The sequence below is a fragment of the Colletotrichum paranaense genome (genome assembly GCF_030867605.1).
Source record: "Colletotrichum paranaense strain IMI 384185 chromosome Unknown Scaffold_14.1, whole genome shotgun sequence".
Lineage (NCBI taxonomy): Eukaryota > Fungi > Ascomycota > Sordariomycetes > Glomerellales > Glomerellaceae > Colletotrichum > Colletotrichum paranaense.
Window position 1 is genome coordinate 1015930 of NW_026848972.1, and position 14252 is coordinate 1030181.

Sequence of the window (14252 nt, forward strand, 5' to 3'; positions counted from 1 at the left end):
AGAACAAATCACTTTTTTTTTTGTTGCAAGCCTGAACTCCCACCACCCCTTTTCCCTCCCTTCCTTTTCATCTCTGTATCTTCGTCTCTCCTCTGTAATGCAAAAAGCAGCATGGTGATACCGTATAAACGCTTGCCTGGACTGCAGAAACCAACGTCGCCCTTGATCCCCGTCAAACACACATCCTCCCATCCATCCTTCCGTCCCTCCCCAGCTCCCGTCTCCCATCGAAATCTCGGCGGCAAGAAAACAAGATAGAGAGCAGGGAAGATGCCTCGACGCCGCCCATCAAAGGGGGGATCTTTAACCTCCCCCTCCCCCCCCTCCCCCACCCGCCACGAAATGTCTGCTTGCGGCCAACACACACATTCCCACATCCCATGCTCGGTAAGGAAAAGTAGGTAGCGTACCAAGACTGCAAAAACCCCACACACTCTTTTACTCGCCCAGCTCAGCCTTGTTCCTTTGGGAAAAGGAGAGAGAGTCGCAACCAAACAGTGCCATTGTGTTTCCCGGCCTTGGCTTAGAGCTTACGCGCGTAAGATGCAGTAGGGGTCGGCCGGTTCCTTTCGTTTCAATGTTCGCTTTTGAAAGGAGGTAGGGTAGCGTGCTTCTCCTTTTTCTTTTCTTTTGAGTTTGCACACGATGCCATGGAATCGGGACTCGAGTAAGATGGTAACTTGGAGGGAAGGGGGCGTGGAGGGGGGAGGATGGCGGAGGAAAGAGGCAAGTGGCTTGAATTTTGTGTTCCCTTCGCCAAAATGGGGGGTTTGCGGACGAGGAGGACCCCGAAGGCGGGCTGAAAGTCTGGGTCTGGGCTGGGCTGGGCTTGTTTCTCCTTGGGCCAGGCAAGGCATTTTGAGGCGGCGTGGGGAGAAGCATGACGACAAACGGCCGCCATGCGCCGCCGAGTTTTAGCTCGTCGCCGCGTTCGTCAGCGCTTGACGATTGTGACTGCGAGTAGTTTGGAGATGTTAGTGCCATTGTTTTGCTTTTCCTTAACCGAACTTCACTTGACTTGAGGCACGCTTCCTTTCCTCGCCGGCTCTTGTAGAGTAGTTCGCGGGGGCAAATGAAGGTTTTGAGATGATGATGATGACGACGGCGACGACGACGACGACGACCAGGGAAACTAAGGATTGGTGGGGGGAATCCTCGACACAAGATGAAAACGTACCGATATCCTCGTCGGCTAGCTCATGAGATAGACCGACGCGCTGAGGCTGATGCTTTACGGACTTGCCGTACACAATGGCGGTCTTGAACTGTTCGAGGATACTCCTGTGAATTTGGTTACACTAGACGGAAACACGAACCGGTTAGCTAAGCGTAGCGAGCAAGAGCAAGCCGCAGCAATATGCGCTTCCGTCCGTCCAACTTTCGCGCGCCCCTTTGTCGCAGGGGAGAGAAAAGAAGGTTCACCCTACGACACGGGTTCGCTCGGGACGAGACGCAATGTCACGCGGAGGACCGGCTACTCACGAAATCTTCGACCGTGCACCTGTTTGAGCGGAGCACGACGGGCTGAGAGTAATCTGGCAGTTTGCCCTTTGGCTTCGTATAAACGCGAACCAGCTTGAGCTTATCCCACCTATACGCCAAGAAAAGAAAATCAAAAACGTTAGCTTCTCTGGTCTCGTGAGTGCAATTTTAGGGGTAGCAGGTTCATCCTTGTCGTGGACGACGATCGTGTCGCTCCGGGAGGCGAGAACCGGCCGAAGGTCCGACGGCTAACGAGGAAATGAAGGCAAGGGGGAAGACAAAGTTAGAAAATCCTTACATTGCCTCCATCAGCTCATCAATGTTCCAGCCCTGCTCCGAACTGATCGGCACGGCGTTCGGGATACGGTAGAGCAAGTCGAGCTCCTCGATACTGATGGCGTCAATCTTGTTGAGGACGTAGATGACGGGGATGTAGTTTCTGCTCCTCGCCTCGAGGACGTCAATAAGGTCGTCAACGGTGGCGTCGCAGCGAATGGCAATGTCGGCCGAGTTGATGCGGTACTCGTTCATAACGGCCTTGATCTCGTCGTGATCAATGTGGGTGAGGGGCACGGTGCTCGTGATGTTGAGGCCGCCCTTTTCCTTCTTCTTGAAGGTGATGTTTGGCGGCGACTTGTTGATGCGGATGCCGAAGCCTTCGAGTTCCGTCTCGATGACACGCTTATCCGTCAGGGGCTTGTTGACGTCCAGGACGATGAAGATGAGATGGCACGTCTTTGCGACGGCGATGACCTGGCGACCACGACCGCGGCCGTCCTTGGCTCCTTCAATGATACCCGGCAAATCAATGATTTGCAGCGGCGCACCTGAGGAACGCAACAGAATGTCAGCGTTTTCGACCTTTCACTTCCTCGTTCCTTTTCTCTTGCCATATCGTCGTCCCGAACCACATAAAATCTGTCAAAACGTACCATTGTAAGTGACCTGACCCGGAACGGACGTCAATGTCGTGAACTCGTACGCCGCGGCCTCGGAGTGCTGGCCCGTCAACTTGCTCATCAAGGTACTCTTTCCCACGGACGGGAAGCCGATGAAGCCGATACTCGCGACACCCGTACGCGCAACGTCGAAGCCGGCACCGCCGCCGCCACCACCACCCGAGGGTGTCAAGAGCTCACGCTTGAGCTTGGCGAGCTTGGCTTTCAGTTGTCCCAAATGAAAGGACGTGGCCTTGTTCTTTTGGGTCTTGGCCATCTATTTGAGGGAAGAGAAACCATTCCGTCAGCTTGCTGATTTGCGCGTCGTATTCTTGTCTAATATATCTGTGTAGAGGGTGGAGGGGGATTTTTTCCTGATGTCGTCGGATCGAAGATTTGGGTTTCTCGGGGGCGGATGCCTGTCTGTCGCCAACGTCACGAACGCATGTTCCCTCGTTCTGGTCATAGACAGAGACAGCCTTCGAGTTTTCTCGACATCGTCGACGACGGAAAAGGGGGCGGGACGAGGGTTGCCCTCGGTTTGAAGGTGAAGGGGAAGGAGGGGTTGGACACGTACTTCGGCCTCGATATCTTTGATCTACATGAACAAAAGTGTTAGTCAAGATGGTGTCCTCGCGAATAGATAAGGGAGAAAGGATGGAAAATCCAATCTAGCCGGCTATGAAGGTCTCGGCGAGAAACATTACCTTGTCAACTGTGGTCGCCATGATTGCGGTGTTTCGTCACTCGAGACGTTCCTGCGCTGTATGGAGGGGTTCGATTTATGGATGGCTAGCTTTTCCGATTGCAACGTCGACGTCCAAGCCGCGGGCAGAAGAGAAAGCGAATAGAGAGTGTGCCGTGGCTCGCAGAGTTTGTGGGGGTATCAAATAAGTAACGTTCGTCGTCGTCCAACTTCTGTCTCGCTGCCCAGGTTTGGGTTGATGGTTCTGGCAGTTGGTGATTCTGGTTGTGCACCTGGTGGTGGATTTTGGGGTGCAAAATGGCGGGGACATTGGCACCTTGTGCGAAAAGGCTAAGGTACTGCACATGAAATTTCAGCGGGGCATGGTGGGAATGCACCGCCTTCATTGGCTGCACAGGTTTTTTGAACGCAGTGATGTCAGAAACCTGAATCGTTCAATCAAAAGTCTTTCATATCTTAGGTAAGAAACGCCAGCACTTGGTTTGGTGATTGATGATGCGCAACAATTCTTGAAGATATTGAAAAAGGCACGAAGAAATGACCAGGACTGACAGCATTGTGAATGTGTTATTTTCGTCGTCTACCTTCCCTAACCCTGTGTCCCATCCCAACTAGTAATGCTTCCCAGGCTCCCAAGCTCTTGATTCTCGGCACTCGTCCAGATCTAATCATGGCCATCCAATCCGTTGTTCATCAACTGACCACACACAAGAGCTGACTCTTGCGCTTCATGAACTATGAAAGTTCCATTTGTCGATATAGTGTCTTATCACCCAACAGGGCCTAAAGAGTAAATACCATGGTGTTGCTGTCCACAAATTGGCGTGAGTAACACGCCTTGAGCATCCTCCAGCCCCATTTCGAAGTCAAGCAACTGCCCCTGTCGTAAGGATCGCAAGGCCAGCTAAAGGGCAGATAGGCAGCTGGGTCTATCTCTGATGATGCACAGCGGTGCCTTGGTACGTTCCATCGGCACTCGGTGCGTAAAGATCCGGGGATTGCTGTGGCAATGTGTACATGTGTATATTAAATATTGGTTCGTTCGATCTACTTGTGATCCAACTCAACTCAGTTGGTGCTTGGCGCCGATACGCCGTTAACGCCATTAGGAACAAGTCTCGGCTCGGGCAACACGGGCGCTGTAGCGGAGGCTGCCGGCTGGGTATCATTGACGGTCTCGACCATTGCCTCTGTGGCATTCGACTGGCTCCGTGGCGACCAATGTCCGCCGTTGGGCATCGTCGGCGTTTTCGTGCCATTCAAAAGGAAGTCAAGCCCTTGTTCTTTGCACACGCGGGCATAATCGGGGTCGCCAGGGAAAACCTGCTGCAATCCCTTTCGAGGGACCCGCTTCTCGGGAAAGGGTGTGCTGCTTGTAGCAGACAAACCAGGCATCTGCTCCTCGACCATGACACCGTTGATATAATATTTGTTCCTCGGCGCGAATCCCAAGAATCGATCAGCATCGGGGTCCTGTTTCCATTTCTGCGGGACTTGCCATCCGTAGAGTTGGCCTTCATTGTCTGGTAGTTCGCGATACTCAACGCTCATCTTGAGGTCCCGAAGATGCGGAACGTCCTGAGCAATCGACATCAAATCCGACACCTGTATTCCGAGTCAGCCCAACCACACATTATCATCACCGGACAAAATTAGGACGCACCTTGACGAAGAACATGTCCATCTTCAAGAACTTCTCACGGGCCTCGCCACGGAGTTTTTCCTTTGAGCGGAAGCTCATCTTGAAGGGATCCTCGCCCTCTCCGTAATAATCTGAAAGGCCAGTCCCAAGTTCGTAGAAGTTCTCCTTAAGCAAGGCATACCAATCCGACTCGAGTCTCCAGATGACCTTTTTAGCGAGGTCAGACACGGAAACATGTTCCCAAGCCGCATCTAATTTTCCGTCAGTAATGATCAACGCGGAAAGATCTTGTGAGCACTTACATTTTGACAAGGAGAGGTCCTTCTCCCCGAGGAGTAGCGCAACATGGGTGTTTAGCACCCACTGTTCTCTACCGTTTGCCGTGCCATTTGCTTGCGGCTGAATAGTGTCGAACCGCACGCCTTGCATATGCTTGAATTTGGCGGCGTATTCCGAAGTCTTGGGGTTCGGGCAAGCGTCGAGCCAGCGCAACAGAGGAGGCAGCTTCGCCACGCGCACGCGTTCTTGCTCCTCGAGGATACGGCGCTGCTCGGCCTCTTTAGCAGCTCGCTTGCGCTCCAACTCCTCGCGTTCAAGTCGCTCCTTGCGCTCACGCTCTTGCCGTTCCTCCTCTTCGCGAACTCGCTTGGCTTCCTCGGCAGCTTCGCGCTCGATGCGTTCCTTGCGGAGTCTCTCCTTTTCTTCTCGCTGCTTGCGAGCTTCCTCCTCTTTCCTCTTCGTTTCTTCCTCCTCACGTCGCTTCTTCTTCTCCTCCTCCTCGCGGAGCCTTCGTTCTTCTTCTTCACGCTCGCGTTGCTTCTTCTCTTCGGCCTCGCGCCGCAGCCGTTCTTCTTCCTCCTGGCGTTTCTTTTCGAGTTCGGCCTTGCGCTTACGTTCCTGCTCCTCACGATGTCTTGCTGCTTCCTCCTCCTTCAGGCGTTTCTCCTCAGCCTCGCGCTCACGCTGTTTCTGCTCAGCTTCACGTTTCTTCTGCTCAGCCTCTCGCTTCTTCTCTTCAGCCTCGCGTTCGCGTTGACGAGCCTCCTCTTTTTTGCGGGTTTCTTCGGCCTCAGCTTCACGGCGCTTTCGTTCTTCTTGACGCTTCTCTTCTCTCCTACGCTCCTTCTCTTCGAGACGCCGCTTCTCGTCGTCGCGCTCCTTCTTGATTCGTGGTTCCGCTTCCACTGTGTCCTTTACATCCGACGCATCTGGCATCTCGATGTCAAAATCCTCAGATTTAACGTGGATACTAGACTTATCACTATTGCTCGATTTGCCGGATTCTCGTCTGTGGCCATCGACATCTGCCTTAGCCTTAGTCGGTCTCCGATCGCTGTCGTCGTAGTCTCTCAAGCTGGACTTGGATCGAGGCGGGCCATCACGAGGTGCCCTGTGAGGATCATCGGGTGAAGCGGTCGATTTTGGTCGTCGCTCCTTACCCTCAACATCAAGCCGCCGACGCTTCACGGGTGCCTCGCCTTCATCCTTGTCTCCCGTGCTTGAGTGTGGTGGCGTGACACTAGAACGATGTCGTTTGGACGAATTATCGCCAGACACCGATAGCCGATCTCGAGACTCGTCCCTCTTGAGAGCCTTCGTGCGATCGTGGTACTTCTCCGACAGCGGCTCGCCCTTTGGCTTCTCGGGATGATCGTCAAGTTTTGTTGGGTCGCGGGGGCTCGAAGGATCTTTCAATGATGATGTGGTGGACACCATGCTCGCTCGTCGGTTCTTTTCTCTCTCGCCACGAAGCTCCCCCTTGGATACGAGCTTACGGCGCGGCTTAGCAGCCTCTCCTTCAGAGGACATCGCGGCGACGTCGGACTCGGCTCGTTTCGCTGCTTTAGCAGCCTGCTTCTGCGAAAGTGCGGGTGAAGCCTCTCGGTCTGAAACAGCGATTGTAGGTACTCGGTCTTCTTTACGCGGCCGGCCAGGACCACGCTTCGGTGAGATCTGATCTTCGTGAAATGAATCCGCCCTACGTTTCTCCTTTGGACTTGTGATGGTTCGTCCAGAAGAAAGTTTCTTCCTCTTCTCCGGGTCACGGGACGGGCTAGAGAGGTTACGTTTGTGCGCACGCGCTTCATCCTTGAGTTCATTCCGACCTTGGCGCTTTGTCTCGCGGTCCTGCTCTCTGTCGCGGTCCTTTTCGCGTTCTTTTTCACGCTCGCGTCTGCCAGGAGATTTTGTCTTTGAAATGTCGCGGTGTGACTTTCTATAGGCATCGTAAGACTCCTTGAGCATGTGCTCCTCGTCTTTCCAGTTCGTTCCCTGTCGACGGCGGGCAATTTCGTGATAGGTCTCGCCTTTGAATCGGCGAGTCGGATCAAAATTCCCCTGGTCCAAGAGTAGTCTGACGACCTTAATATTTTCCTGGCCGATCGCCGCCAACATTGGGGTGGCGAATTCGGGTGGCATGCTCGAAACAGGTGCAGGGTCTGGGTTCGCTCCACCAAGAGCCAGGAGCAGTTGAATCACCACTTCATGGCCTCCACGAGCAGCAGCAACCATGGCTTCTGAGTCATCGCAACCGTCCTTGACTTGCAAAATCCGCGTAACAGTCTCTTCGTCGCCCTTTCCTGCAGCTTGCCGTAACGTCTTGTCGTCAAGTGACATGTACAAGAGATGATTGCTTGTCTTGTTTGCCCTGACGGTGCCGGCTCGCCGACCGCTGGCGTTGGACGCAGATGGTGCAGGTGACCGACGAGGGCTGTCTGGGCCATGAGATGATCTACTGTCGAATTGGTCGGTAGGGTGGTGATCTTCGGATGTACGTCTGCGTTCTCCTTGTCGTGACTTGGCTTCGTTCAATGCGGCTCGGAAATCGTCTGCATTCTCCAAATCGTCGCTGACTCGGTCCAAGGGTTCCTCTCCGCTCAGGTTGGCTTTCCTCGGATTTACCCCCGCATTCAGCAACAGCTTGACCACTCCCAAGTGACCGTTGTCGACAGCGTCTAACAATGGTGTGTCTTTGTCATAGTTGACACAATCCAAATTGCAGCCCGCGTCGATGAGGAGCTTGACGATGTCCTCGTATCCGTTAATCGCAGCAATCTGAAGTGGCGTGTTGCCAGCATAGTCGGCCACATTGAGATCCTCGGGTCGCTCTCCCAGTCTTTGCTTGGCCAGGTCGTACTCGCCTCGGGCACATGCCCTAGCGAGGAAGGTTTGGCCGTGGGCGTCGAGGTGTTTCTTGTGTGGTGCAATCTTGGCCGGCGACATATTTGACTCGGCGGTGGCGGGGGTGGAGAGGTTTCGCAGCTTGGAGCTCCGAGGATGAGGGCTACCACTGGCAGAGGATTCATCCGAGTGATAGTCTGTAGATTGCAGCGGCGGAGGCAGACGTTTCTTCTTGTAACTCAGGCCATTAGACGAGTTTGCGGGAAGTTGGGTCGAGACGCTCCGCCTGTGGGCACGTGGGTGGTGTGGAGAGACGGATCTGGTGCGTGATCCTGAGTGGCCGTCGTGTTCTCTCCTAGACGAAGACGAAGACTTTGGTTCCTTGGGTAGGCGAGCTCGAGCTTCTATGGTGTTGTGATCCGAGATTCGTTGCCGTCGGACCTTTCGATTTTCCGCCTCATCATCCGAGTCTGCCCTGGAAGCTTTGCGTTTGTGGGGAATTCTGTCGATGGACTTTGCCCGGTCTTTCAGGGACAGCTTGGGGGATTTCCTACGGTCAGCGCCCGTATCGGAATCGGAGTGCCCACCAGATCGACGCCTGTGGTGGGGAGGGGATGCAGGAGCCGAGCTGAGGCCGCTGGAACCATCTTTGCTCCTGGCCGATTGATCGTGAAGGCGCTTCTTCTTCAGCCCGAGAGAGGAAGCCGTTTCGGACAGACGGGCAGGATTGGCCGTCTTTTCCTTGTCGCCATCTCTGCTGGCACTCGCATCACGATTTTTCCGGGGAACCAGGGGAACGGGGAGAACCGGGGGTTCCCCATCGCTGCGGTCCTCGTGCTTTACCTTCCTCGCCTTGGAGGGCGAATGGCCATCCTTGCCAGGCAGTACGATGGTCTCGGCATCAGAATCTCGGTCGACAGGAGCATCGTCGGCTACGGGAGGGGCGCGAGATACGATTACGCTAGGCTTGACGTCTTTGGATAGATGAGGCGGGGATTTGATGGAATCGTCCACGTTTTTGGTCGGTTTGCTGTTGGACTCGTGAGACTCGTCAGGTTGGTGATTGCCCGGTCGCTTCTCCGCCGCAGCGACGGGCTTCGACTTGTCGGACCCGGCAGCATTCTGCGCATCCATATCATTTATCTAGAGGTCGAAAAACTGGCCAGCACCATCCTGGCCAAAGGTCGGCCGCGAGAAAGAGGGTTGGAGAGGCGGATTGAATTGAAGACGGCCGGTAGACTAATTCTCAGTCGCTCGAGGTGACCCCCCTAAGAGAAAGTGGCCAGGTCAGTCACGGGGGGGTGCGCGCGCGAGAAAGGCGTTGGGCGTGGGTGTCGGACGGGGAGGAAAATGCTGCGTATTGGATATCGGATCACGTCGAGTATGAAAGGAACAGAAAAACGACTAAGGAAGCGCCTGGCCGGGACAGAATAATGCGGGCGAGATGGACGGAGGCGGGCGTTGGTAGAGAATGCGGGAAAAGAGACTGTTGGTGACGCTTGATGCTTCGATTTGGCTGAAAGGTGGAAATGGGGCCGCGAGCGAGTCTTCAGAGTCAAAAAGTCTGATCGCCACCTCTTTGATTGGGCCCGACCAGGGGGGAGGGGACTTGCTCGAGAATACGGGACACGGAACAGCCACAACCAGCAAAGGAGACAGGAGACAGGAGACCTGACAGAGAAAGCAGCAGTAGCAGCCGGGCATCAGACAAGCAGGCACACAGCACACAGCACGCAGCCCTGAGGCAAGCAGCAGGCTATGGAAAGTGAGGTGTGCAGCAGGCACCTGGTGGTAGCGGCACTGGCAGTGGCAGCCTGACGACTGAGGTGGCCACATCAGCCAGCAGTCGGCACTAGGTACGTACTGGGGTCGAATTCGACAAGCGGTACTTGGGATCCCACCGGAGTTTTGCAGTATCTACAAGTACCCGGCGTCGACGAAAAGTACGCTGCCTCCTTGGGTGGCAGACCAAACGACCTAGGATTCAACCTGGACGTTAGCCCCGGCACCCACCTTGCTTCAGAAAGATAGGGTGAGATTGAGATAGCAACGCCGTCATGTTTCTCTTCGCAAGCTGCATCGCTGGCTGCACGTTGTCGCTAGGCCACCTGACCCTGGACACACCAACCTGCGGAAATCTCCCATGGTTCCAATGCAAAACGAGTAGCTCGTCCATCCAAGGCTTTTTTCTGTGGTTTGCTAGTCCAAAAACTCGTCTTTCTCCTGCTGGTGGAAAACCTCGAATCTGCCCGGTGCGTGTTCTTGGTGCGACTCGAATGGTACGTATCGAAGCCTCCAAATTCCCCATGCCCCACCTCGGCCAATCCTAGCCCCCTCCAGAGTCGCAGCAGGCTCCTCTTCCCCCTCCCCGGCCGTCGCATCTTGAATTCAAATGGCGAATCATGAGCGACATTCAAAACGGAGAGCTCATGAAGCGGGACCAGACCAGCCAATCACCTACTGTGGCGGATAGCACCACTACCACTGGGAACGGATACCTTACCGTCAGTCACACGCTGCCTGTGACTAATCGACCTGCCGTTTCCCGATTGGACCTAGTGTACTCTAAGCAGGTGTCCGTTCTCGCCTTTTCTTGTTATTAGTGCAATACCTCCCATCCTTGACTGCTTGAGGCAACTGGCGACCTCAGGTTTGGCGTGTCTGACAACCACAAGCAGGCGCGCTCAAGTCTTAGGTCGGAGACTGGAGTTGGACGTCTTCTTGCCCTGTCGCTTCCATCCATCCATGATCCAGCTCCCGTCCTTGCTTCTCCACCCAACCTTGCCGTCCTCGTCGCTTCCGTCGTTGCCTGGATCCTCCCAGCTGGACGCAGAACCGTTTGACTCTTGGCCTCTTATGCCGCTTTGCAGCCGGAGCTTGGATCTTACGTCGATGACCTTTGCGCACCTCGTGCCAACTTGCGACAAGCTTCGGCGACCTAGGTTTCCCGACCCCTTCAACCAACATCACGTCACTTCGTTTGGGATCCCCATCCATAAAGTTGGGCGCAGCCCCAGATCACACCACCTGTGTCCCGACTATCAAACGTCTGCGACCACACAGCTGCGAGGCGAAGCCAGCAATATGCCTTTGGCAGCCGTGAACTTACCTGCCTCCCTCGACGACGTCAGAGTCAAGAAGCTTCCGCCGTCCTCTTACTACATTGCGGACTTCATATCAGAGGAGGAGGAACGCTTAATCTTACAAAAGGTACGGAAACTTATTTCGACGACGTCCGTCGAGCCAACAGCTGTGGCTGACTTGCCCTTGAAACCAACAGATAGCTGAGGCGCCGAAACCCCGCTGGAAGCAACTGACTCATCGACGTCTCCAAACATGGCCGTCCGATCTCGTCAACAACAAGCTGATCGATGCTCCCTTGCCACAGTGGTTGCAAGAGCCTGTGATCTCGCGAATTCTTTCCTTACCTCTTGCCGCCGATTCTGATTCGTCCAATCTCTTCGCTAGCAGTCCTCACAAACGACCGAACCACGTGCTGATAAACGAGTATCCTTCGGGAGTAGGAATCATGCCGCATAAGTTGAGTACATGGTAGGTGTTCACGTGAAGAGCTTTGAATCTCATGCTGGCTATAGGACGGGGCTGCCTATCATCCAGTTGTGTGTACTGTCAGTCTTGGAGCAAGTCTGTGTCTGAACCTATACCAAACCAAGGAGGATGGTGCCATGGACCCAGAGCCTGTGGGACGCATTCTTCAGGAGCCCAGGAGTCTTCTTATCACCACCGACGACCTCTATACCGATTACCTCCACGGCATAGCCGATGTCGAGGAGGACGTTGAGCTATCTGCCGAGACGATCGTGAATTGGGACCTTTTGCGTTCGCAGGATGACTTTTCTGCTGGCCGAAGCGCACGCGCGACCAGGACGAGTCTGACATACCGGGACGTCATGCAGGTGTCGAAACTCGGGGCCAAGTTTGGCTTGTTTGGAAAGAAGTGATATTCGAGGCGCAAGTGTGTCTAAAAGACAAAGGGTATCATCCTCCATTTACTGGCGACCTTCTCAGCACCAAACTTCTGCGCGTACCACTGCTTGGTCCCATCTGCCGTTGTGCCTAAATTGGCGACAATGAACCACAAAGCACCCGTGAGGGTGCGGTTCACCATGTAGCCCTTTGGCGCGGCTATCATGGCAAGGCCCAAATAGATCAGGCATTCGCAAGTGTAATGAGGGCAGATGAGATACCGGAAAAGGCCCTCCTCCGGCAATGAATACTTCTTGAGGCTGGCCAAGTGTTTGTGGCATTTATGCTGATTAGACCATCCGTAGAGGTACGCGACGGTCCCAGCGGCGACCCCAGGTGACAGAAGGCCTTCCAAGTTTGGCCTTGATTCTTGCCTCAAGGCGGCTGGGAAAGGTGAGTGTGTATCTGAAAGTGGAAAATGACGGTCCTCACCTGAGCCGTCAACCCAGACGGATACACTCATGCAGAAATAGAAACCCAAACCAAGCAGCCAATGAACGAACCACATCCTAGAAGACCCCGGTCTCATCACAAAGAGACACTCGTACAATCTCCTCGTGCCTTGCAGCGCCATCAATGTCCAGACGAGCACTGTCTGCTCGAAGCTCACAACCGGGCCGCCCGAAGCCGCCTGCTGGCCAGAGATGATGGCCATGACTGAACCGCTTTGAAAATACTGCCATGCCCAGAAAGCCGAACCTGCAACGGACGCGACGTAGAAGTGCATGAACCACGCGTGTGGGATTTGACCAAAGGAAGTCACAGCTTTGGCGGCTTGCGTGAAGAAGTCCAATCTATTGGGACCAGTGGGCTCCTTGGTCCGGTCGTCGGCGTCGGTGGTAGTAGCCGGCGAGCGGGCGCCGTAGTCGAGAAGAAGACGCTGGGTCGTCTTTGGCACTACCTGGATAGCCAACACTACTGCTGTTGAGAGCCCGAAGAATATCTGGCACCAATGGGCCGGCGGCAAGGTTGAGAGAGCATCCATCATCGTCGTCGGTGTAAGGGAGGCCATGGCCGTGGCCGGTATATGATGAGCGGTTGTTGTAAGCTGTGGTTGAGGTTAGAGCAGGGGTTACTTGTTGTACAGTGTTACGGGATTGTTTGATACGGTCCAGTATGACGAGCCGGATCAATCGGATCAACTCCCAGCCGCTCCCGATGACATATGCGGGCGTATAGCAGCGGCTCAACCCTCGAGACTCAAAGTGCCTCGGGAAACTTATTCGAGGGCGCAATTCACAGGGTCACATCCAAGAACAACCCCTATTGGACTTTTCCAGAGATGCATGCCACATGCAGGCTGAGGGGGGAGATCAGCACACTGCGTCCTCCCGCCCGCTTCGCCCGGCCAAAGTGAGGCTTACAACGCATTCCCGTCTTTCTTGTTGCTTGTTAAAAAGTGCAAGGCGGCCCGTTCGAGGCGCAGTCACATCTTTTGGGGGCCGACGGCTCTGCAGGCTGCAAGCCCAGCTGCAACACCGCGGCAGGCTGTAGGCTTCTCTCCTGTCTGCCTGCCTGGAAGCTGCCTCGTTGTAACCCGGCTTCTAGCTCTCGAAGCGCGTGGATGTGGCTTGCCGTGTTGACTGGTTGGAATCGGGAAATGTTTGTTTTTGAATCGGGAAATATAGTATCTGGTAACTACTGAGGTGGTCTCCGGTGACACTGATTCTCAACCCGTCTCTTCGCCTTCAAGGCATCGGGCTCCAAGCTTTCTTTTTCTTGGATAGTCGGGTAAGAAGGATTAGATGTTTGATGGGGGAAAGTGGAAGTATGATTTGTACAGGGCATGCGTAAGTTCCATTCCATAGTGTGCATGCGTGATCGCTGTGAAGAAGGTCGGCGATAGCGTGATCATGGCTTACATCTGATGTGGGTGGGCGTTGGTGCTGGTCCGCCTGGTTCGCCTGGTGTGGCTGGCGCTGATTGTATGAATCAAGTGGGAAGCGTGGTTCGCCCGCCTCCTTGGAATTTGCGTATATAAGGGGTTTCCCGCTCCCCAGAAATCCAGTCCATCCCCCATCTTCTCATCACGAAGCATCGAATCACAATTGTCCCGTCCTTCTCCTCTTTGGTGTTGGTACCATTCACTTTGATACTTGGCCCATCTGCGCACATCTCAAGACTGCATCTAGCCATTGCGTTTCGCGACCTACACCGTGACGGCAAACGATATTTCCCAGTCCGGGCACGCTTCTAGTCTCTGCCGCATCTCTACCCGGTCTCTCATCTTCCGTGTGAAGCTCGTAGGGTATTGCTCTCTGCTCACGAGGCTACCGTATCGTGACCAGCATGATAAGGTGGCAATCGCCCTTTGATACGTGATCTTACCTGTTATTGTGCTTTAGCGAGCTCCTCCCGAATAGATAAGGAATGTAGC

At 54.5% G+C, this 14252-nt stretch overlaps 5 protein-coding genes across 5 annotated transcripts; 1 reads left to right on the forward strand and 4 right to left on the reverse strand.

The window, feature by feature from the left end:
- Window positions 1-438: 438 nt before the first annotated feature.
- On the reverse strand, window positions 439-984 carry CPAR01_14185 (uncharacterized protein; the record flags this gene model as incomplete). The annotated part of the gene is made up of 1 exon (XM_060498436.1): window positions 439-984. The coding sequence occupies one exon, from the start codon at window positions 982-984 to the stop codon at window positions 439-441; it is 546 nt and encodes a 181-aa protein (XP_060343170.1).
- A 474-nt stretch (window positions 985-1458) lies between these two features.
- CPAR01_14186 (TGS domain-containing protein) lies at window positions 1459-3148 on the reverse strand (the record flags this gene model as incomplete). The annotated part of the gene is made up of 5 exons (XM_060498437.1): window positions 1459-1591; window positions 1781-2309; window positions 2415-2697; window positions 2998-3018; window positions 3128-3148. 5 exons carry the CDS (start codon window positions 3146-3148, stop codon window positions 1459-1461), a joined length of 987 nt encoding a protein of 328 aa, XP_060343171.1.
- Window positions 3149-4194: 1046 nt separating this feature from the next.
- Window positions 4195-9022, reverse strand: CPAR01_14187 (uncharacterized protein; the record flags this gene model as incomplete). Its single annotated transcript, XM_060498438.1, has 3 exons — window positions 4195-4731; window positions 4790-5019; window positions 5071-9022. The coding sequence occupies 3 exons, from the start codon at window positions 9020-9022 to the stop codon at window positions 4195-4197; spliced, it is 4719 nt and encodes a 1572-aa protein (XP_060343172.1).
- Window positions 9023-10290: 1268 nt separating this feature from the next.
- CPAR01_14188 (calpain) lies at window positions 10291-11850 on the forward strand (the record flags this gene model as incomplete). The annotated part of the gene is made up of 4 exons (XM_060498439.1): window positions 10291-10448; window positions 10759-11098; window positions 11169-11408; window positions 11485-11850. The coding sequence occupies 4 exons, from the start codon at window positions 10291-10293 to the stop codon at window positions 11848-11850; spliced, it is 1104 nt and encodes a 367-aa protein (XP_060343173.1).
- Window positions 11851-11870: 20 nt separating this feature from the next.
- CPAR01_14189 (3-oxo-5-alpha-steroid 4-dehydrogenase) lies at window positions 11871-12887 on the reverse strand (the record flags this gene model as incomplete). The annotated part of the gene is made up of 1 exon (XM_060498440.1): window positions 11871-12887. The coding sequence occupies one exon, from the start codon at window positions 12885-12887 to the stop codon at window positions 11871-11873; it is 1017 nt and encodes a 338-aa protein (XP_060343174.1).
- Window positions 12888-14252: the final 1365 nt, after the last annotated feature.